This window comes from Trachinotus anak, unplaced genomic scaffold, assembly GCF_046630095.1.
Source record: "Trachinotus anak isolate AG129_WGS33_773 ecotype Australia unplaced genomic scaffold, CSIRO_AGI_Tana_v1 ptg000019l, whole genome shotgun sequence".
Lineage (NCBI taxonomy): Eukaryota > Metazoa > Chordata > Actinopteri > Carangiformes > Carangidae > Trachinotus > Trachinotus anak.
In genome coordinates this window covers 4,676,029-4,699,045 of record NW_027273870.1, presented here as the reverse complement: position 1 = coordinate 4,699,045, position 23,017 = coordinate 4,676,029, and the positions used below count along the sequence as shown (strand labels likewise).

The 23,017-nt window shown below is 39.5% G+C and overlaps 1 protein-coding gene across 4 annotated transcripts in view; it reads left to right on the top strand.

Moving 5' to 3' along the window:
• gcgrb (glucagon receptor b) overlaps positions 1-18,953 on the top strand; it is a 50,936-nt gene extending 31,983 nt beyond the window's left edge. For 2 of the 4 annotated variants that reach the window (XM_071505065.1, XM_071505066.1), the window contains exons 2-14: positions 1,921-2,062; positions 2,259-2,355; positions 2,467-2,574; positions 5,394-5,482; positions 5,768-5,874; positions 6,421-6,577; positions 7,713-7,872; positions 9,722-9,782; positions 10,029-10,098; positions 13,017-13,105; positions 13,842-13,986; positions 14,803-14,844; positions 15,216-18,953. In XM_071505065.1, coding sequence (XP_071361166.1) covers positions 2,009-2,062; positions 2,259-2,355; positions 2,467-2,574; positions 5,394-5,482; positions 5,768-5,874; positions 6,421-6,577; positions 7,713-7,872; positions 9,722-9,782; positions 10,029-10,098; positions 13,017-13,105; positions 13,842-13,986; positions 14,803-14,844; positions 15,216-15,632 — 1,596 coding nt within the window. In that variant the 5' untranslated portion in view covers positions 1,921-2,008 and the 3' untranslated portion in view covers positions 15,633-18,953. The remainder of the gene's footprint in view (positions 1-1,920; positions 2,063-2,258; positions 2,356-2,466; positions 2,575-5,393; positions 5,483-5,767; positions 5,875-6,420; positions 6,578-7,712; positions 7,873-9,721; positions 9,783-10,028; positions 10,099-13,016; positions 13,106-13,841; positions 13,987-14,802; positions 14,845-15,215) is intronic. The other 2 variants (XM_071505068.1, XM_071505067.1) reach the window with 2 other exon arrangements.
• The last annotated feature ends 4,064 nt before the right edge of the window (positions 18,954-23,017 follow it).

Below are 23,017 nucleotides of genomic sequence, written 5' to 3'. Positions count from 1 at the left end.
TAAAATTATTTTATTCATAAAGCTGCATATTTTATATACTGAGACTGAATAATGTTTTGAGTGATAATTTATTCCTTTGTAGTGACTCTTTGAGTGGTTGAAATAGGCCTACATTTTATATGTAGCCACTGTATATATCATTATTGAGGGAATATATTAGTCTGTTTTGAAAATGCCATGAAAACCTATGAAATGGCCAATGACAACAATGTGCCATCTCTTAATAAATCTCCAGCCTGGTGGTGGCACTCCCCCGAGCCCATTAGTTCCTACTGAAGAGGTAATACTTAGAATCGAATATATTCTATTAGAATATTAGAATATATATTTTTTAGGGGTAAACAAGAGTAAATTGTTCTCTTATTGGGAACTACTTTGAGTGGTGGATTTATACACATTCGGTGCTACAGTGAGTTTATTCAGTGGCAGGTGAGGGTGTGTGGGATTTGATTCAAAATAAACTGCAGTGCCCATGTTCATTGTAATGAAGATACATGTCTCCCATGCAACAGTGTGGCTCAATGTCTTTTCATGGGATTTGCTGACACTAAGAAAAATATAGAGTATCAGCCAACATACTTTAAACTATGATCCAACAGACAGAAAAAAGCAAAAGCCCTCAGGGGGAAGCAGGATTGATTCCACTTGTTTCAACTATCAAACACCTTCTGGTTGATAAGGACCCATGCTTATATTCATAGTTATGTGAATGTATTCATTCACAGGTGAATACATCTATGTGTTTCCACATTAACAGCAGTACAATAACTGTCTGTCATTCCTTCTGCTCTCTGTCAGTGGGGCTTTCTTGCTCAGTGAATAATTGCTGAATGTGGTTGTAAAGAGGAAAGTTATTACTGTAACACTACAAGATAAAAGGTTGCAGGAAGGAATTCACTGTGTTATTGTTTGCTTTGTGGTCTTTTTAAAAGGACGGTGCTGTGATAGGATGTCAGTGTATCTACTGTATGTTCAGTTAGATCTATTTCAGGGACGGTTATGTTCACTAGAATTGACACAAAGAGGCAGAATCGCACAATTACACACGGCTGCTCTTCAACAGAAGCACAGAGACTGGAACAGAATGGAATTTGAAACGTTTTAGCCAAAAATGTTTCCACGGTCAAGGTGTTTTTTGCAGAAACGTTTCAGATTTCGTTTTGTTCTCCAACTGCGTGGGTGAAGACGACGCCACAGGAAAAGCCCTTAACACTAAAATGACACACTCATGCAAATAATTCCAGCTGTTTATATATAAGAAAAATTATGTCAGAGATTGAATGCAACAGACTCATGAAAAGGTATTTTAGAAATTGGGCTAAGCATAGACAAATGCACACATACAAACATGCATGGGAAATCTCTGTTTTCTTTGAGGGCACCATGTAATTCTCTGACCCATTTCCCCTACTGTCTAATCTCTTTATCAAACATATGCTGAGCTCGGATGATTGATGCTTTGTGTGTTAATCATGTAATAAATACACATAAAAATGTGCAGAGAAGGAAACACACAATGTTTTGTGCTTAGGAATTATTTGTGTTTGGGGATTTATGAACCCAATTAGATCATGTTACATATGAACAGCGATCAAAGGTGTTAGTACTGGGTTGGACAGGTTCCTGCATACCTGTCAGTGTGGAGGTACATGGTTTCCACTGGAGAGCTGTGATGTATGCGTAAGCACGTGTGTGTTGTGCGTGAGAAAGAGGAGCAGTCAGTATATTACTGATTGCTACTGTTTTGTTCTCTTTATTGACCCTAAATGTCTTCATTGTTTCTCTTGCACTTCAGACAACCCCCAACCGATGTATGCACATACACACACACACAGAAGCAAACACACACACACACGCTGTCTTACACTAACAAGCTTCTCCGTATTGTGTGTGTGTGTGTGTTTGTGTGTGTGCATTTAGGCCACACGGTGAGATAGGGCTGCCTCATGTGTTGGGTCTCCTCTGAGTTCTGGTCCCCGACGACCCCCATCCTCCCAGCATCAGTGGGATGTCCCAGGTGTGTCTCCTCTTGGCCTTGCTCATGCTCTGCAGCAGCATAAAGGTACGGCTGCCAGCCTGACTCTGTTTCCTACACCCACACACAGACTCAGGTGTGCCTGTGATTCATTACATGCTGTCTGTTACTAACTGTTACTGACAATCTACAAATCCAAAGCAGGCGCTGGATAATAAGGAAAGGCTGTGGTGGCATAGCTGAAAGTTGACATGAGGCTTCAGGATGTTTCGTCTTGCTGCAGGTCTCCTCTACTAACTCCCTAGAGCTTGTGAAGAAGTTGTGGAGCAACTACAAGAACCAGTGCCTCGACTACCTCAACGCCACGCCCCCTGCCACAGGTGAGCCCCTCAGCCCCCCAGCATGAGCTCATGTTATTATGAGATGCATGCAGGAGAATAAGTAAGCCTGACCTACCTGCACAGATCTCACAGATCTGTTCCCCACTGCAGGGCTGGTGTGTAACAGGACCTTTGACCTGTATGCCTGCTGGCCTGATGGACTCCCAGGAGCCACTGTCAATGTTTCCTGTCCATGGTTTCTGCCATGGCACCAGAAAGGTCTGTATGTGTGTGTGTTCAGTATGGGGGTAGGGGTGGGGGGTAGTTTTGGATATATATCTATATATCTGCTTAAGCAATATAGGAGTGAGATGAATAATGTGGCTGTTAGATAGCGTAATTATGCAACATATACTGACAACTAAAACTGCAGTAATCAATATACGTCAATATCAATCTATTACCAATGGTTTAAATGACTGCATGTAATGTGCAAGATGCTACCTGCAGTGACAAACCCACAGGAAATTATCACCTGACTCTGCAGTTCAGCTGCTTGATGGAGCATTTTAGCTTCTTTGAGCTTCTTGTTTTGGTTCTATAGCCCTCACCTTTACAGTTCGAGTTATTAGCGCTCTGATAAACCTCATGTCCATCAGCTTGAGGCCGCTGTTTTCAAAGTTAGGGTAATTTTGGGGACAGCGGAGCTTTTAGCGGCTAAAGAGCAACATATTTCCAACACAGGCTGGTGAAGACTAGAGTTAAAATGAGTAAGAGTGAATATGGACTTAATATTCATTCCCCATAACTGCTCCATTACACTCCTCCCAGCCCTTCACCTACATCCTCATCGTGTTCGCTGTCTGAGCTAAGACAGGAATCAGGAGCTTGCTAACCTGTGAGTCAGCCATAGCAATGACTTCTAGCAGCTAGCACTAGCTTGGAGCCTGGCTCTGAGAGGAGCAAGTCCACAAGTTAACACACAGTCATGAGAAATATTAGACAAATATTAGAAAAAAAGTTACATTCTTTAGCTTTGTAATATATTTCTACAATGTGGTAATTAGTCAGACAATTCAGCTGTTTCTGTTGTGCTCTTTTATGTGGCCATTGTCACCTAGAAAGATTTTGTTTGATTGCATTTTGCAGAATCTCTTTGTGGCCTTGAACACAAAGTTCTGTTTTCATGTCTTGACAGATGACTGATCCAGTTTCTGAGATTGTGATGTTGAAGATTCTTTCCACTGTTTAATTCCTCTATGGCACCAAATCATGTAACATTAGCCAGCAGAAAACGTCTGCCCACATTTTCAAACATAATTTTCAGACCAGTTAAACTGATATCTCATCCCTCAAGTGAATTTAAAAAGGCATTAACTCCAAATGATATGCACAGGAAATATGTCCTTTTTCAGACTAGAGCTCCTCTTCAACACACTGGCATGAGAAGTATTGGATTTGAGAGTTTTGAGACCCAGGCCTCTTCCCACTTGTTAGACTGAAATACTGACGTCAGTTTGTTTGAAAACTGCATGGCTACAGCGTCGATCCAGTGTGAGAGTAGATCTTCAGAGAAAGAGCTTTTCAAAGTGCTCTTCTTTAAAGTCATCCTGTGGAGTGAATAGAAAATGCTTTGCAGTGGCAACGTGGCTCATCGTATGTCCTTGTCGTTCAGGGAGATGAAAGAACCCATCAATCTCTTGTTGTATTTAATAGAGTCTACAGAGAGAGAGATTAACCATTGATAGCGAATGAAGGCCAAACATTAGTCAGCTATCAAACTACTATCAACCAGAGAGTGGTGTATATGTCTCAGGGAGCATCACACCTGTCCTGTGGAGCTTTTCAGTCATTTTGCTCTCAGTGTGCAGGCTTATGTCAGACAGTTAACGTTGTTAGTTCATAGCATGTGGGGTCCTGGTTTGATCCGCTGTTCTTTCTGTGGAGAGTGTTTATTTCCATGTTTGCTCCGTTTTGGCAGTTTTGCGGCTCTGAATAGGTGTGAAGGGGAGCTTGTTGTTGTTATTTCCTGTGGACTGGCAGCCTGACTGCGTTTTAGCTTTCTTCAGTGTGTGTAAGGAGCTGATGTTCAGCATTATAATGTACCTTTGACAGTTCAGGCAATAGAACAAATTTTATGTTAAACTGTAAAGGTTTTGTGGTGGAATGGCATTTACTCAACTGGAGATGTCAGTGGCAACAGAGACATACAACCAACAGGAAGAAACACAACATCCAAACTTTGGCAGAGCTCTGTTTTTTTTAACTGAATTTGTACTGTGCTAATGCTGCCATATTTACAGCATTAGAGAGCAGCATGGATTCCCCGTCTCCCCAGGAACCAAAAAAAAAAAAAAACACCCTGACATCCCCCCAGTATAAAAATACCCCAACAATAACCATTACCAATACAAAAAGGGGTTGTGTCACCAGAAATATATACATTATGTACAGCAGCTACCAGTTAACTTTACACATTTCCCTAAAAGCACACAACATTGACCTTTTACCCACAACAACTTGTCCAACCCCAAAGCAAAACAAACAATCCCAACTCCTTCCCAACCTGCCACCCTCTCCTCAGTCCATTTGGTTTGCAACAAGGCTGATTGAGCACCCCAGGACCTTGTCAACAACACTCTCATGGGTGCCCCTCCATGATGGTGCTGATCCCTGGATGTCACCTCAGAGAGGGAGAGTGATCAGAAACAAAACTAGAAAACACAACAACATCCCCTGGAAATAAATCTAACATGATGCATCAATCAGCTAAATAGGATCCATCGTTAGCCAAATAATTCCTTGAAAAGAATAACTGAACAAATATGTCTGAGTATATGTATGTGTTTGGGAATGTGGGTGTAGGAACCGTGCACCCGATGCCTGCAGCTCCCTCACAGAAACCTTTGAGATTTATGAAGATTTTATTCCTGCATTTTCACAATTTTTTAAATGGGTTGATTGTACCTGCTGCACAGACACTTTTTGTTTCAGATGGACTAAAGCCAGTAACTCACTTATTCATTTTAAAACAAACCCACGCCATTCAAATATGAACTTTCATATCTCATGTGTACCTCATTCTCATGTGTGCACAGTTCAGCAGGGTCTGGTCTACAGAGTCTGCAAAGAAGATGGTCAGTGGGCACAAAAGAATACCACCGAATGTGAGGACGACTCTGGTGAGGTGTGTGTATACAGCACAGCATGGTTGTGTGTTTGTGCATGTCTGTGTATGAAACTGTAAGTAACTGTTACCACGTGTGAAGCTGCTTGCAGTGGCAGATGGTTCAACAATACGGTGACTATGACTGACTGGATACTTTAACTTGACACGATCTGAAATGAGTCAGTGTGTGAAAGTCCTCTCGTCTGTTCAAATACATGTGTGTGTGTGTGTGCATGTGTGTGCATGTGTGTATGAAGGCAATGCATGCAAGTAACTGACTCTGTCTGTCTGTTGGCTCTGCAGCAGCAGTATGGACACATCCTAAGTCAGTTACGGATCATGTACACAGTGGGCTATTCGCTCTCGCTGGGAGCTCTGCTACTGGCTCTGGGAATCCTCATCACCTTCAGGTAGAACATGTATGAAGAGTTACAAAAGGAGGAGGGAGAAACAAGTAGATGAATGAAAAGGAAAAAAAGGAAAGACAGGCATCAATAAAGGACAAAGAACAATGAGAAAATGGAAAGAGGGAACCAAGGAAAGAAGAAAGGATGGACGGAAGAAAGAAAGGAAGGGAATGAAGCAAATGACGGAAGGAAGGGAGGGAAGGAAGGAAGAAGTAAACAATGGGAAAAACATAAAGGAAGTAAAGTAAGAAGAGGTTAAGGAAGAGAGAAATTAAAGCAGGGACAACGAAAGGAGGAAGATAGGAAGGAAGGGTATGAGAGAGAGAAATAAGAACTGCCAGAACAAAAGAAGGGCCAAGAAGGTGATGACTGAAAGGTGCAAAGGGAACTAAGGAAGGAAACAAAGTCAGGAAGGAAGGAAAGCATGAAATAAAGGACAGAAAGGGATTCAAAGAAGGATTGTAAAAATGATTGTTGCTGCATGCAGAGCAGTGAATACAACATATCAAAGCCAAAATCCATCACACACTGTGGCCCTCTCCACACCAGGAAGCTCCACTGCATGAGGAACAACATCCACATGAACCTGTTTGCCTCCTTCATCCTGAGAGCGGTGTCCATCCTAGTAAAAGACGCCCTGCTGACCCTCACACTGGACCCAAGGAGCAGCAGCGACACACCGACACAAGCCTGGGTCAGCACTCCGGTCAGAGCCACCACACCACATGAACCTCATCTGCCATCAGTCTTGTTCTTCATGTGGAGTCTGGTTGGATGACAGAAATACATTTTATGGGAATTTTAATAAAACTTGTAGAGCCCATCCGCTGCCTGGAGTTTCACTCCCTTGATATTGAACATAAATTGCAAATGCAGAACAGTGCATATGAAAATCTAAATACAGAAGGTTGCACCTATACACATATAGAAACTCCACATATATTAATGTTATATTTATTCCGTAACATGACTTCATTTTGGACAATGCAGCAAATCAATGTAGGTTTTAAAGTTCTACAACCATCACACAGGTTTTTTTCTACAACCTAATAAGCTACTGATAAGGTATTGATTGGATGTGTCTAGACACATCAAATCTTTGATAATAAGGAGCTATTCTACAGAATACTATTTATGGAGCAAGTAAGTGAAATGTTGTCTTGAGTGTTTTAATCAAGTGTTATTTGGTGGAAATGACACATATTGTATCATAAACAGTTTATACAGGTAAGATCTAAAGTTACTGAAAACTATGTGAAACTAAAACTTTCAATATCAGGGTTGAAGAGAAAATCTAACTACTCAAACATACAGATTTATTCCAGTTCCACATGCACCTTCCTTGTAAAGCTGCTCGACATTTGCATTGAATAAACATATATCTCATATAAAATGGAACAAAGTGACATTGTGCCTGCATCAATTGACGTTATGTTTATGAGATAAGCAATTCAAAATGTGTTGTAAATGTTATTGGTAGTTTTTGTTCCAAGTTGAAAGAGACATTTGAAATGTATTTACAGTCATGTTGTACCGTTACATGTTGTGAAGGACAGTGGACAAAGAGGAAAACATATGTGGATGCCAAAATTGAATAGTTCATTTGGAGGACAGCAATCATTGTACTCTGAACTGCTATTGTATGCCAAGATTTGTATTTGTTTTGTATATATAATATTGTGCTTCAGTGTGACTCAGAGTTAATTCATCTGAGCTGGAGCCGAGTATTTGTCAGCCTTGATTGCTAAGGAGCTCTGACTGAAAGTGACATTTGCTACTTTTTTTTACTAATATAAAAGATGTCACCTTGTCTTAATGTTTGTGTCCTGTCTGTGTGTCAGGCTGTGACGTGGTGTCGTGGTGCCATGGTGATGATGCAGTACAGCGTGATGGCCAACAATTATTGGCTGCTGGTGGAGGGCATCTACCTGCACAGCCTGCTAGTCATCACAGTGTTCAGCGAGAGGAAGTACTTCTACATTTACCTCGCCATCGGCTGGGGTAAGAACCAACACTCTAGCACGATGACTTACAGTCACAAGCGGACTGTGCTTCTGTGGTTATTGTGGTTACTAGAATCCTGAGACACTGACACTGTTCAGTAAACAGTACTCTGACCTTTAGGTACAACAGGTATTGTTAACAACTTTGGTCAGACAGTCATTAACAGGAACATATTCGCGAGCAACAGGGTGCCAGTCAGGCACAGGAATGGTTTACAGGTATGTAAATAGACTAAATATAGAGCAAATACAGAGCAGCTGTGTGGATAGATTACTGTTCCCCACATGAGTCAGGTAATTTACTTCTCTGAGGACATCTAGGGGGCAGGTGTGGCATGGCAGACTCTGAAATGACAACAGAGGGTGAGTAAAAGGAAGAGGAGAAAGATGGATCAGTGGTCACTGTTTAGCATAAGCACACATTGAGTGATAGTTCATTATAGTTATATGAAATTTCTGTTGTGGCAGTTCTGAATCTAAATTGAAAATAAGGAATGATTAGAGACATGATGTCAGTTCTGTCAGTTCTGTGCAGCAGATTAACCAAAATAATCTTAGCTCAAAGGATGGAGAATATTGATATTATATTTAAAAAATGTGATAATATAATATTAATCTGCAATTTTAAAGCATTTTAAACCAGTACACATCCAAACAACATTCAAAATATGTTAAGTCAATAGTCAGACTAGTGTCACACTCCTATCACGCTGTCAGACTCAAAAGAAAAAGAAAAATCACTGCTGCAGAGCCAGATATATTGCCTTTCCTGGTGTCCTCAGAATTGGATCTATCATCCTAGTAGTGGCTAATGTAGCCTCCAGCAGCTAGTATTAAGCTAGTCTTAAACTCCACACCCTCAGACTTTTTCCATTTTCTAACTTTTAGTCCTCAGACCCAACTGACCTTGACTCAAGTGACATCACATGAGGCAATTTATTAGTCTTTGTGCAGCTCCCCCTGGAGCCACAAAAGGCTTGATACAACTTTTTCACATATACTGTTGTACTTCACGAGACCTGGAAACTGACTTTGATCTGTAAGACACAAGAAACAGGACATGACAGTGGAAGTGAATTAATGATTCCGTTACTGATTTTAATAACACATTTTCACAAAAACATTCATAAGCCCAGTGCACCTGTGGTTTATCATTTTGGACCTGCTGAGGTCACATCTTAATTTTCTTATCATCTTTAAATGAATAATGACTTTATGATGCACACATTAAGTTTTCAGCCTGCTTTTCTGAGATAACAACTCAACTGCATAATTATCGTGAGATTTCAAACATTGGTTTTTTTCATGATTATGAAAATCCTCACTGATAACAAATCATGGTCTTGCCACTATATTAACTGGATTGTCTGATTGATGTTAGTGAGTCATTGTAGTCTAAGGCAGACACTGAGAGACCAGGGTTATGAACAGATCAGATAATACTTTAATCAGACTTGGAGACAGGCAGAAATGGCTTTACATTATATATTTTTTAAAAACCTCTCAAGTCTTAATTGGATAAGATGAGAATAGAAATATTTGTCTTAAGGTAATGAGATATTAAACTCATGATCATAAGAAAACAATGTTTAATTCTGTATGGGCAATGATTGTAATGATAATAAAATCATTTCATCATGATAACTGGATTAAAGAATAAATGTAGCACAAATTCTAATTTGTTATATAAATGAGCTCTACCAGGAGCACACTGATAAGCTACGATGCCATGACTTATCTGGTAAACTAACAACAGGCTTAATATCTGTATATGTTATGAGGTGTTCCTCTGTTTGTTAACCCACAAACGTCCGTTCACTTTCTTGTTTTACCTCTGCCGCTCTCAGGTGCACCGCTCATATTCGTGTTGCCATGGATCACTGTGAAATATCTGTATGAGAACGAGGAGTAAGTTTAATTCATTTCATAATATCATCACATCAAATGAAAGGCAATTTAGATGCAACAGCTTATTTCTGTGAGTTGTGAGGAGAGAGATGACTGTAGTTTTCAATGGCCTTTCGCTTTTCTTTAAATCTATTCATTCTCTATTGTATGAATATGTGACGACTCTTTAGATACAGCGAGAAAATCACAATTGTAATGATAATGATAGTAAGTTATAGTGTAAAATGTGTGTGTGTGCATGTGTAGGTGCTGGGAGCGGAATATTAACATGGGATATTGGTGGATCATTCGCTGTCCTATACTGTTTGCTTATCTGGTAAGACTGTCTATCTCTTGTCCTTATATTCTCTGTATGGCATTTTACAATTGAACAATGTAATGAAAGAAGGCCATAGTTTGCTGAGCTACTGATGCACACACACACACACACACACACACACACCTCAGAGGATATCATATTGACTGACATTCATTTCCTGGAGACTTACTCTAACCTTAACCATAACTCCTACTTGCCTAACCTCAACCCCTACTCTAACCTTCAATAATGTCTTCACCTTAAAGATAACAATTTACATTACCTGATCTTGCTTTTTGTCCTCATTAAGAAGACAAGTCCCCATAATGTGACTGTTTAAATATAGGTCCCCACAACATGAGTAATACCTGAACGCACACACACACACAGCAGCTGACATTCACCAACTGTCTCTTGTTGGGAAAGGAGACGCCTTAATGCGGCAAATTCTTGTTTTTGAGAGAATGTACATCAGGCAGTAGGGTTGGAGAGAAAAACATAATTTACCTGCTGTTATGAATATTTTCACAAATTCCTGATATTCATTCTTGTATATCTGTCATCGCTAAAACTATTGAATGCCACTTTGTGCTCTCAAGAGTAGCTTCTAACAATGATGATATTTGGTAAAAATCACTTCACTTCTCATTAAGTCTCATGGGGAAGAAGGAATATGAAATTACTTTTACTGCAGGCTCTGTGCACTAATATAATATTAAATTACTCATAGGGTTGGGTAATATGACTTCAAATAAATATCACAATTACTTAAAACTTTTACCTCAATAACTATGAATGCACAATGACTTATTTTGTATGCAAATTTTTGTCTCTCTTTTTTTTGAGCCATGCTATGCTCATGTTAGACAATGTGATTGTGTTCCAAGTGATTAGACAAACTGATGGTGCTATCTTGAGTTGCTGAAATAGTTTTTCTGCAGTGTTTGTGTTTGACTTCTTCACTCAAGCCAAAATGTGCCCAAAGCAGAGAGTGTTTGTGCTCGTGTCATCCATATTGCCAGCTTTGCTTTGAGTGATCGTGGATTAACGTTAGTCGGGCAGGGTGGGGGCATGTAACTCAACACGAGGTAGTATTTCTTTAAGGGGACGGCTTGTGAATGCAAGCATTGGAAAACATATCCGTTAACTGTCAGTTAACCAAACTGGTTGGTGGTTGGGAATATGCACTGTGGCAATTACAAGCAGTTGCTACCAACCTTTTTGGCTTGTGACCCCTTATAAGAAGTTGTGTGTAATTGTGAACCTTTTCCACCAGCCGCATATGTTGAGGGGTTGTGAGCAGTGCAACAGAAGAGTAATTTTTCCTTGTCCACAAAGATAGTGGTTTGCTCAGTTAGTAAATCTTTAGTCGTACTCAACAATCAAACTCCAGTGCTCTTAAAGAAAAAGGGCTGAAATCTTTGAAATTGTTGCAAATGAACAAACTCAGCAAACAGGCACTCAGAGTGGGAGTACGTGAGGTTTTGATGAAAACTTACAAACAGCTTGGTCATGATGATTGAAATATCAGTCAGTTTCAGCCCTGGCGGGCCTGGAAACATCAGGATTTAAAATGGTGAACTTTTGCAGCAAAACTTATTTCATTTGATTGAAGCTGCAGCTATCAGAGGATCTAGAGGAAGACCCCTCCAGAGAGAGAGACTCTTCCTGGATTTGCAAATTTGACAATATATATCCAGGTCTAAATAAAGAAACTGATCTCAGACTTTGTTTCTGAAACATTTGTATCAATACAGAATTTTTCTTTTGTATAGTATGATTTTTAATTTATTTAGTAACCATGCCAGAGGTTTTTTCTTCTGTGCGTTTGAAGTATTTTTCGTTGTTTTCTTTTTTCAGTACCCTTTAGAGGCCCAAGGAGATAAAACTGTCCCATAATTCTCAGGAAAAAGAAATAAACAATCTCGTTTTCTGTTTGTTGTCTGTTGTCAGCTATCTCACACCCACTCATATTTATCCTTCTTTATCTCAAGAAACAAAAACAGTGATAAAAGTTGTAACGGCTTCATTACAGTGAGAATCTTAATTGTGACCTCAAGAAATAAAAATCAGTTAGTTCGTAATATTCTTAAAATCCCCACCATAAATTGGAAGGTTTACATGTGTAGCTGGATTATCATTTACATAGTGTCTTGTTTTGTGGTCACACATAGATGTGTACCCGGCTGCTGCGCATGCACACACACACACACACACATACAGAAATAAGTTGTGGAATTCCTCTTGTTTCCTGTCTCTTGTTCCCATACAGACAAACGACATTATGGATGGATTCACTTATGAGCAAAGTGCACATTAACAGTAACAGTCACAACCTATGTGACCTCATGTGAAAGCGTACTTGCACACACACAATCAAAAACATATTCACGAGCCCGCACATTTCCTGAACTGTGTAAGTCATGCAGTGCTGTATGCGCTCTGTGGAAAAAATCTCTTTACTGTAGTGGTTGAAATAGCTGCTGTATGGTTGTGTAACAGACGTAACGACATATGTCATCGAACAACAATCCCAAACACAACCCTGCAGTTCAGCTATTGTTAGCGTGCACATTCACACCTAAATAAACCATGTTTGTATGCGTTCAAACACACACACACACACCTCTCAAGACAACATACACACATTACCAAACTTGGAGTGCTAATAACTTGAGTGCTTTAATAATTAATGATCTCTGTCATCAGAGAGGGTTCTGCATTAGATCATTGGGTGTGTGTGTGTGTGTGTGTCTGGCCAGGTCAAATCCTGCAGGCCACGGGAACACTCAGCAGTTAAAAAAATGACAGTCCAGTTATGGGCATTTTAGTCAGTCCCTGTCTCTGTCTCACACATTATATCATCTAAAAATCTACAGAACATATTTTGCACATTTGTTTGCCTCCATTTAACTCCCATTCTCTTCTTCTTTCAGATTAACTTCTTCATATTCATCCGAATTATCAAAATCCTGATGTCTAAACTCAGAGCTCATCAGATGAGATACACTGACTACAAGTTCAGGTGAGAGACCTGGGGATATTTGTCAGGCGGGTGGTGTAGTGTGTTTTTAGAGCTTTTTTTGTGATAAAAATGATGCTCATTGAGAGTCATGTGAGTGAACCAAAACAAAGTTGCAGGCCAGAAAATCAATACAATGACCAGAAAGGTTCTATAATGTTCTATAGAGGTGAGGGGAACTGCAGAGTCAGGTGGTAGGTTATCACTATGATCAACCCCTTTCACACACAAGTATTCATGTGATCCATTGTTAATATAGCTGCTTTAAAATCTTAGAAATTAACATTTTACCTCCTCCGATTTAATTTTTTTGACTATCCTATGCCTTTCATTATTTGATAGGACAAGTGTAAATGCAGGAAAGAGCCAATCTGGCCAGGATTCAAACCGGGGAGAGGAATCCATGTCTTTTTTAATAATACAGCAGGTGTAGGTGCTATATTAATACTGTGAAAGTATTCAAGCCCTCAGTTTGCAGAGAAATGCACACAGCCCTTATTCAGAAACTGTGATGTAAAACTACATTGAGATGGTTTTTGGTAGTTAAAACCACAAATATATCATCTTATGGATATCAAAACTTCAAATAAAATATTGGAAAAGTGTAAAATAGGGGAAATTTAATCTGACATGATGAAGGTCATTAGGATGAGGGTTGTATGTGAGATGACTAGCAGCCGACCTTTCTAGTTTCTTGTAATATCTTTACAAATATTTCCTGTTTCCTACTCTGGGGCAGACTGGCAAAGTCCACTCTGACTCTGATCCCCCTGCTGGGGATTCACGCCATCCTCTTCACCTTCGTCATCGATGAATCGGTCCCCAAAGGCTCCATGCTGCGCCTCATTCGCCTCTTCTGTGACCTCCTGTTTAACTCCTTCCAGGTCAGAGCTCAAGTTTTATTGTGTTTCAGTGTGTTTTCTCTCTTTCTTTCTCCTCTGAGTCATGCAGGATCTTTTCTAAGCCAGTTGTTTCTTCAAATGCATTTTTACTCTCAGAAACCTTTTGAGTACAGTAAAAGTGGGTGTTATTTTCTGTCATACGTTCCTTCACTTTACATTCATGGCATTCGTCCTGAATGCCACTGAGCATTTCTTCTCTCTATCATTAATATTCTACCTCAAAGGAAACCTCTTCTAATTCACATTCAGAATGTCTTTTATCCATTTTAAAATGTTTCACCACTTTTCAATTGAGAAAGAGTAATAACCTGGATCTGGAGTAAACCACAAATGGATGAATAATGAATGAGTATCATTTGTATTTTAAAGGTGCCCTGTGGTGTTTACTTGCAGTGTTACTCACCAAAACACATTGCGCATTTATTTCCATCATCTTAAAACATCTGCAAAGCTGATTTCTGGAGTTTAAAACCAGATTTCTTTTGTGACTGTTTACTTCACTTCACTGCATCCTTAAGCATGTTAATGATAAACTAGAGGACCACTCATAAAAGCACTGCTCAGTTGCATGACTACTGATCAATGTTCTGGTTCTTTCACATATTTTTTATTTTTATTTTTTGAACAACAGTGGATTTTTATGGCTCAAATGTATAACTGATATCTGGGTATTTGTTGAAAATAATAAAAAAAATAATATTTAGAGCCTTGTCCTTTAAAACACAGTTAAAACTTAGTAACATTAGTTTGTTTGCTCAGTATCTGATGTTAATGTTGACACTCCACCTTCCATTTCAGGGCCTGCTGGTTGCCATCCTGTACTGCTTCGTCAACAAAGAGGTGAGATAGATGCGCCTTCATATCAAGCACCACCTTAATTTGATCTCTGCCATAGCTGCAGTTCCTTCCTTTCCCTTTGTAGAGAAGATAAATTAGACATTTTTCATCATCAGTGTTCATGTTGCCTGCCTTTATCGGTCTTTTTATATCTCTAAAAGCTCCATCTTTGTTCAAGACCCTCTTTATTCTTTTGTCTACAAAGTGGGACAGACACAACCTCGTCCATCTGCTTATCTCTGAACTTTTAAATGTAGTCTTTGGCAGGAGATGTCCATCTAATGAAGTGCTCAGTGTCTTATTTAATCTTCATCACAATGCTTTATGTGTCTCTTCACTATCTGCTCTGTCTCTGCTATCCCATCGTCCCTCAGGTGCAGTCGGAGATGCTGAAAAAGTGGAAGAGGTGGAAGCTGGGTAAGGATATTGACGAGGAGTACCGCCACAGCCACACGCCGCATGTCAAGAGCGGCAGCATCGCCACCGGCAATCTGCCCGACCTCCATGACGACAACGCCAGCGACCCCAGCGGTGATTCGCTGCGGCTCAACAAAGCTGGCAGAGGCCCATCCTGCTCCGCCGCTCCGGAGGAGAACCGCCGACTGGTCGTCTCATACAGCAACGGGATGGGGAAGGGCAGGCCTGCCAAGAGCAGACACACCCTGCAGTTCTCTTTCCTGCCACACCGAGGCCCCACCAGCCACGCCAGCACCACCACAGAGGACGTGTGTCTGGAAGAGAGGGCACAGTGCCGCATATACCCTCTGAAAGGAGAGGAGACTAATGTCTGAGGACAAACCTGCTCTGAGCCCTCATCATAAAAACTCTCACTGATTGTGCTTATTGTTGTTTCAGAGCAGTGCTTGTCATGCGCCATCAGGACGGCCTGAGTGGGAATGAGGAGAATGAGGAAGGAGCCACATGGATCAGGATGTTCACAGCTGCATAACATTGCAGGAAGTAATGTTTTAACCCGCTCAGCTGCAGATGAATATTTATTGGTTTTGGGACCTTGAGCAACAAAAAAGCACTCATTGACTTCAGACATCAGGAATGATTAAACTCTAGTGGTGTGTCAGTGTGAATGTGTGTATGATGTCATTTCGGCCCTTTGCCACCGACCCTGCCCACCTGTGTGCTGCTATTGCCATTGTGAGTCATGCTTGTGTTGTGTGTCTGTTGTACTCTATTACAAAAACCTCCCAGTGTCCTGTTTTGTCCTTTTTTTTTTTTTCGTTTTCGTTGATGTGGACTACAGTGTGCTTGGACGTTGTGATTGAATGACTCCTGCCACACAGTGTTTGCAGTGCGGAGGCAGTCTCACGGAGGATGGATGCTTTCATCTTCAAGATTGCGCTATGATGTTTAAGTTATTCTGGTTTTAAAAAGACCAAAGCCAAACAAGAAAATGATAATATACCATTGTGGGTTTTATATTATTTGAGTAAAGCATTAAATCCATTCTTTCACGCACATTACTTTCCTCTTTGCTTTCTGTGCCAACTCTATACTTCTCCTTTTTAAACAGGTTCTCCTGTCTGAATGTAAAAGAACCATGGATAAATATTGATCAAACAATGTTTAAGTGTATATATACTCTATGTAATTAGTGATTATGATTAATCACCATCATCATACTTCTCCAGTCATTGTCCATACAGATGCACATTTACCCAGTTATAGGCTATAATATTATTTGGAAAGAATTGAAGCAAACTCAGAAAATTACACATCGAGATGGAAAAAGAGGTTTGTAAAGCGAAGGTGTTACATTTCAAACACAGAGTGTTATGAATAGTTTTTGTTGAAAAGAGCACCACCTTACCAATGGAGAAACAGATTTTTTAAAGTTATTTTTTCCATCTGCTGATTGGATTGGGGCTCATATGTCATGACACAGAAAGCAAAATGTGCCTCTCACAACCACTTTTATTACTATGACTTCAGGCAATGAGAAATGTTTAAAAATCCATTTTCGTTGAAGACATGGACTGGATTCAGTTTTCATAGATTTCAATCATAATGGAGCCAACAAGGATTTTCAAGGAGAGATTTCTAATAAAGTTCTAGATCAAGGATGAAAAAAAAACCATTTTGAAGTGTAGGAGAGTGTACTGTACAATGTAAATATTGATGAAAGTGAAAATTATAAAGACAAAGAGGGGTGGGTGGAGGGATGTGTTGCTGTTGTGTGTTTTTGCTTGCAGTCCAGGTGACTCAAAAATGAAAATGAACAAGACTAATTATCATAAGAAAAGACTTTTATTTTGCGGAACATGATTGTACCTGTCCTTTTATTTAAAATGTTGCAGTTGTCAGGCGGGGCTCAAGGCAAACAATGTCATGAGTGAAAGCAGCAGGTTTTATATAAAAAGCCAAATTGTTGTGTCTCATACAGTATGCCTCAGTGGATCCAATTAAAGTGAATTCTGTCAGCGAAAAAAACTGTCAGTATATATGTGTCATTATGAGAGGAAGACGGTAGTTTTAGAAATAGTTTCATTCTTTTGCAGTCTAATGATCAGGAGCTGGCCTGCATTTGTCAAGTTTGTGATGTAAAAGTGAAATATGTTGCACTTAACTGACATTTGGAGGCGGATTTCACTGCACAACTGATCCTCGCTTCGAGTTGTAAAGCGTGTTTCAACATCAGCTGAGAAATTAGGCAAATAAATCAAATAAATTAAAGTGTGTGCACACATGCATGCATATCATGGTGTAATTATTCTACAGCATGTGTGACTGCAAAGCCAGTCAGTAAACTTATTATCAATCAACATGCATGTTTCCGTTAGAGATTACTGCAACATGAAATTATAGACTCATCTGAGTCCCGTTGTGCAGAAGGTAGTAAGTTGTCAGCACATGAATTATGTATTGGTTGTGCACATAATATCAAATAATGTGTATGCGTGTGTTCTTGTGTGTGATCTCGCCATGCTTGTATAACATAAACCACTGAGGCGGCGGCTCTCTCAATGACAGGATAAAGTCAGCAGAGAAGGAGCAAGGTGTCACAGGGGAACTGCCTGACTTTCATTACAGGTGAAGATGGTTTTGACTGCAGGATAAGACAACAGTACATAGAAGATATTAGACTTTCAACTTGTCTGGTCTGCAATTTTGACGAAATTGGATCCGTTCAATTATGGAGTTCCTTGAAAGTGCTGAATGTGAAAATGACATGAAAATGAAGTTGGTCGCAAAACAAACAACAAATAAATAAATAAAAGAGGCAAAATCTGACATAAATAGGCAGAAAGAAAGAAAAAGAGAAAGAAAGAAAGAAAAAGAAATCTTTGAAGAGAACAGGACACGTTATACCTACTGGTTCATATAGGTTCAAAGGTGACTTTGACAGTGAACTAATAGGGACAGGACTTACAGTATAATCAGTCTGAGTGGCATTAATATGACTTAATTTTCACTTAATGTGTTATTTTTCACTAAACAGTGTGTGGGTTGGATGAGCTGTGTTATGTCTCTTTGGGAGCACGCATCAAACAGATCACTGAAGGACAGTTGAAGGTCTAGGTGATTGCATTCATCGTAATCATAAAAATACTGTTACCTCTGTTGTAATGCATAATAGGTGTTTAGCCCCTCTGATATCAACGTTGTGGGAGACACCAGGCTGCATTATTACATGTAATCTGATATCAATCCATAATATTCTGAGACTGATCTTTTAACGTGTCTTTTACAGTCTCCTGTGGATGCATGAAGCTGTAATCACGTTAGTCTTGTGTGACCACAACGAGGTCTGGTCACGTGAGCATAGGTGTAGTCCTGGCCTCCTGAACAGAAAGTGTTAACGATTGTTAAATCCAATTTCAAACCTTGGATTGCATTTAGTACATTTAATTTAGATTTGTTCACTTCTAAAAAAAAAAAAAAAAAAAAGTTCAACAAACAAAGCTCAAAATTCCTCTTCACTTTCAGCAGCCTGATGCAAATGCAAGTAGAACTTTGAAGGGCAGGCAGGTTGTACAGTGACTCTGGGGGGAGACAACTTGGGGACAAACTTTCAATCTTTGGGTACTGACACAAATTATTTTATATAAACTGATTAATATAATCTGGATGTTTAAATTATCCTGGGGGGGACTTTCTTGTCTTGTCTGAAAACCTATTTCATCACTATTCGTTATATTTCATTACCAAACTCTGACAACCCAGACTGATAACGTGGTCTTACAGCTAAAGGCTCAGCAACACAGGCAGTGAATGTATCATTCGATCATGAGCAAAATTTGTTTTTAAGCAGTAAAACACTGAACACCTTTCTAAAAATGCTGCTTTTGCAAAAACTTTGCTCCCATATCATTAAGATTTTGCCACCAAAAGAGCAAAAACCTATTACTTGATTGTCTGGTGAGCAAGCCAAAGGTTATTTTCTAATGCTAAAAAAAACAACTCGAAATTACAAAACCAAACCCAAGATATTACAAAAACAGATCAAATAGTTGATTTTGCACTGACTGTACCCATACAGGAAACATCTATTTTAAGGACTGTCATATTATTCTAACTACTGGGACCAGCTAATTCTCCACATGGGCATTGGTGATGTTGCAAGTCTGCAGGGAGACTCGTGGAAAATACATCACGTTTACGAAACGTCACTGAAAACATATTGGAGTTATCAGAAATCTTCCATGCATCCTCCCTAAAGCTCCCCCTCAGGATCACTCTGCTGGAACCATCTGTCTGCAGCAGATTCAGTTCATTGAGGAAAAGTTTTACAGCATTGCCCTGAATTTCAGCCCAGACACAAAGCCAAATGGATTGTAGATGTGTAAAAAACACCTCTATTCCAAGTAAGAATGAAATCTCTACTACATATAGTCTGAATTCTGGTTTGTTTAAGTTCCTCACATTCACTTGTCCAACAAATATCCAGCTCCATGAAAATCTCCAATCTGGTGAAAGGTGTGAAAGCAGAGGGTGAGACTGTGATTGGAAGGAGACGGAGCAGAGCATCATTACTGAGAACCATCTTCAAAGCAAAGGCCAGTATAATTACTGAATGAATGATTAAATATATGGGATTATATTGGATGACAGTGAATGAATAAATATTTAAAGGCTAAATCCAATTTTCTTTAATGGTTCCCTGCACTTTAGTGGCTAAAATTACTGCATGCGTGTGTGTGTGTGTGTGTGTGTTGCATTCGCCGGCAGATTTTTCTGAGTGAAGACCTGTTTGCATCTTTTTCTGTCGCTTTAGTCTGTGACTTCCTGTGAGTTAAAACTGGACAGGAAACCGTATACACGCGCCACACGAAATCAGGAGACGTTATTTTGGGATCAGGACAAAAACAGCTCCTAACAAAGACATAACCATGACAAAGGAGCTACACGGACAAGAAATCAATCAGCTGTGACAGGTCTATTGTGGAAAGTACTTGAGTCTAAGAACAAGCAAAGACTGGGAGAGGTTTAACAGTCCCCACATCAGTGAGGGAAGAGGAAAAAACACTGTTCACATCTGTGTGAACAGTGTGTGATACTGTGGGTTTGTGTGCGTCGGCCTGGGTGGGGTGTCAATATTGCAGAAAAATCATTACACACCTCTTGAGCGCAATGCAATTAGGTCTGTGATATGCATCAAATGTTGTTCCCACTGCAACACTTTAATAACAGTGGTCCTTCTCCTCGGGAATCTGTCTTTTGGAAATTATCTGTTTCCTTGAATTCTAACTAATTCATAGTATAACCGCAGTGGCCCTGAGAGCTCAGCGCACTGCAACTTCAAAAAACATGAACCCAGCTGGGACGCACTTACATGGAGATATTATAATACATGTATTATAACTATATACTATACGATTATATACTTGAAAAGTGACAAAGCTTTGAACAACAAGTGCGTTCCGGCCAGACTCATCATTTTCTCTGTGTCCCCTGGAAACATCATTATTACATATATAATTGAAATCATCATTTCAGTTAACTAGAATGAACAAGACTAAAACCATGTAAGCTTCAGTCTTCCATCTATGGATTCACAGGATTTTTTTTTTCTTTTTTACACTTATGTGTAAGAAGTGAGAGTGAAATGACAGCTGTGTAGATAACAGGCTTGATGAAAATAGACACGTCTGTCAAATGCGTATGAGATTGATGCTGAAAAAAACGCAACTGAAAGGTTTTCTGTGTAGACACAGATATAATGTTTAGCGTGTTCACCATCTTCATTTAACGTATTAGCATGCTAACAATTACTAAATAGCACAAAACAAAGTACATCTGACACTGATGGGAATGTCATTAGTTTTGCTACTTCCGTGTGAACACACTGGACTAATTTAGTTTTGACCAGATGATGTTGCCTAGAGGAAAAAAGAAGCTCAACAAAGTCCGGATTTATTCTCTGGGAACCATGAACATCGGCACAAAATTCAGCAAGAAACTGTCAAGACTTGCTTTCGTTGTGAATATACAAAATATTTGTTTTTACAATTTGTCTGTGTCTCATTAGGTTTTGAGAGATGGGACAAATGTACTCCTGTCAGCCATCTCAGTGCTAAGTGAAGTAGTTTGAATTATGTGTGTGTCTGTGTGTGTTTCTTTGTAACACTTGGAGTGTGGTGTAGCTGCTCTGGCTCAGCTCTTCCCATCATGCAATTTCTGGGGTCTGGAGCTCCATGAAGAGCCATCACAAGACTTCAGTGTGCACTGGTCCTGCAGGCCAAGTGACCGATACAGAATGCAGATGACTGATAGCTCATTAAGGCCTTATACATGTTATAGCCATAGAAGCAGACAGAGATAGATGCTGATTTCTTCCACACTTGGCTCACACTTCCATAACCACTAATGACTTGTCAGCTCATCTGCCAGAAAAGTGCCACTGCCGCACCTCTCGCCCATGAAATGATTTGTCTTTGACCCTCCAACGTATCCTTCTATTAAACTACCATGTCTTAAACCACCTTGTCTGACTCAATGAGCTGCACTTCTGTTTTCTTCACCTTCTTCACCACAGTAAATATTAATTACTATGTGAGAAGGGATCGGTCTGGAAGCAAAAACACATTAAACATTGATTTTTGTGACAGATCCCCCAAATGACAGTGTGTCGAGAGGGGAAACATGTGCTTCAGAAAACAAATTAATAAAACAGGACTTAAGGATAAACTGATTAGATTTTGGTGGTCAGAGATCAAAGGTCAAGGTCATTGTGATCTCACAAAACCCAGTTTTGCCCTGTGAATGCAATATCTCTGTAATGCCTTGAGGGATTTTCTTCAAATTTGGTAAAAACATTGACCTGGACTCAAAGACAAACTGATTATGTTTTGGTGGCGAAAGGTCAAAAGCCAAGGTCACAGTCAAGGTTTTTCGTCCTGTGAACACAACATCTCAGTAACACCTTAATGGAACTGTTTCATTCAGAGTGTATTCAGTATGACCTGACAAAACACTTTCAGCCATTACTCAAGACTTCACACAGCAATTATGACAAAATGCCACACAAATTGTTATTATTTTATATGTGTTGAGGAGGCATGCAACCATGAGGCAGTAATTCTAGGTTTTACATATATGTTTTTATTATGCACATATATTTTATATATGGAAATTCAGTGCATGTACACATATTACATTTGCATATGGGACCTAATGTTGACTTTAACATTCTTTACTGCAATATATCAAAAATTTTGGGGTAATTGCCATGAAATTTAGGGCAGTCATACATGTCCCCCTCAGGATCAATTTTAACAACTTTAATCCTCTGACTTTTCATTCCTACTTTGGTTTAATACTAAGTAAAACTAATGGCATTTGCATCAGTCTCAGCTGGACTTTGTTTTTAATGATAATTAGCATGTGTTTGGATGCTAACGTGCTAAACCAACAAGCAGAATATGGTCAACATAATACCTGCTAAACATCAACACGATAGCATTTTCATTTTAAGCAGGGTAGCATGCTGCGATAAGTACAGCCTCACAGAACCGTTAGTTGCTTAGTCTTGTTTTTTTGATGAACAAAAATTAATTAACTCTCATCAGCAATTATTATCATGATTATTAAATTTTTGCCAGTTTCATAATTCTAATCTGATGAAGATGGTTGGAATAGGTTTCTCACTATTAGAGAATTCTTGGTGAATATCAGTTGAAGAAACCTATCTTTAACAGAAAGTTCTGGCAGATCTTCTACT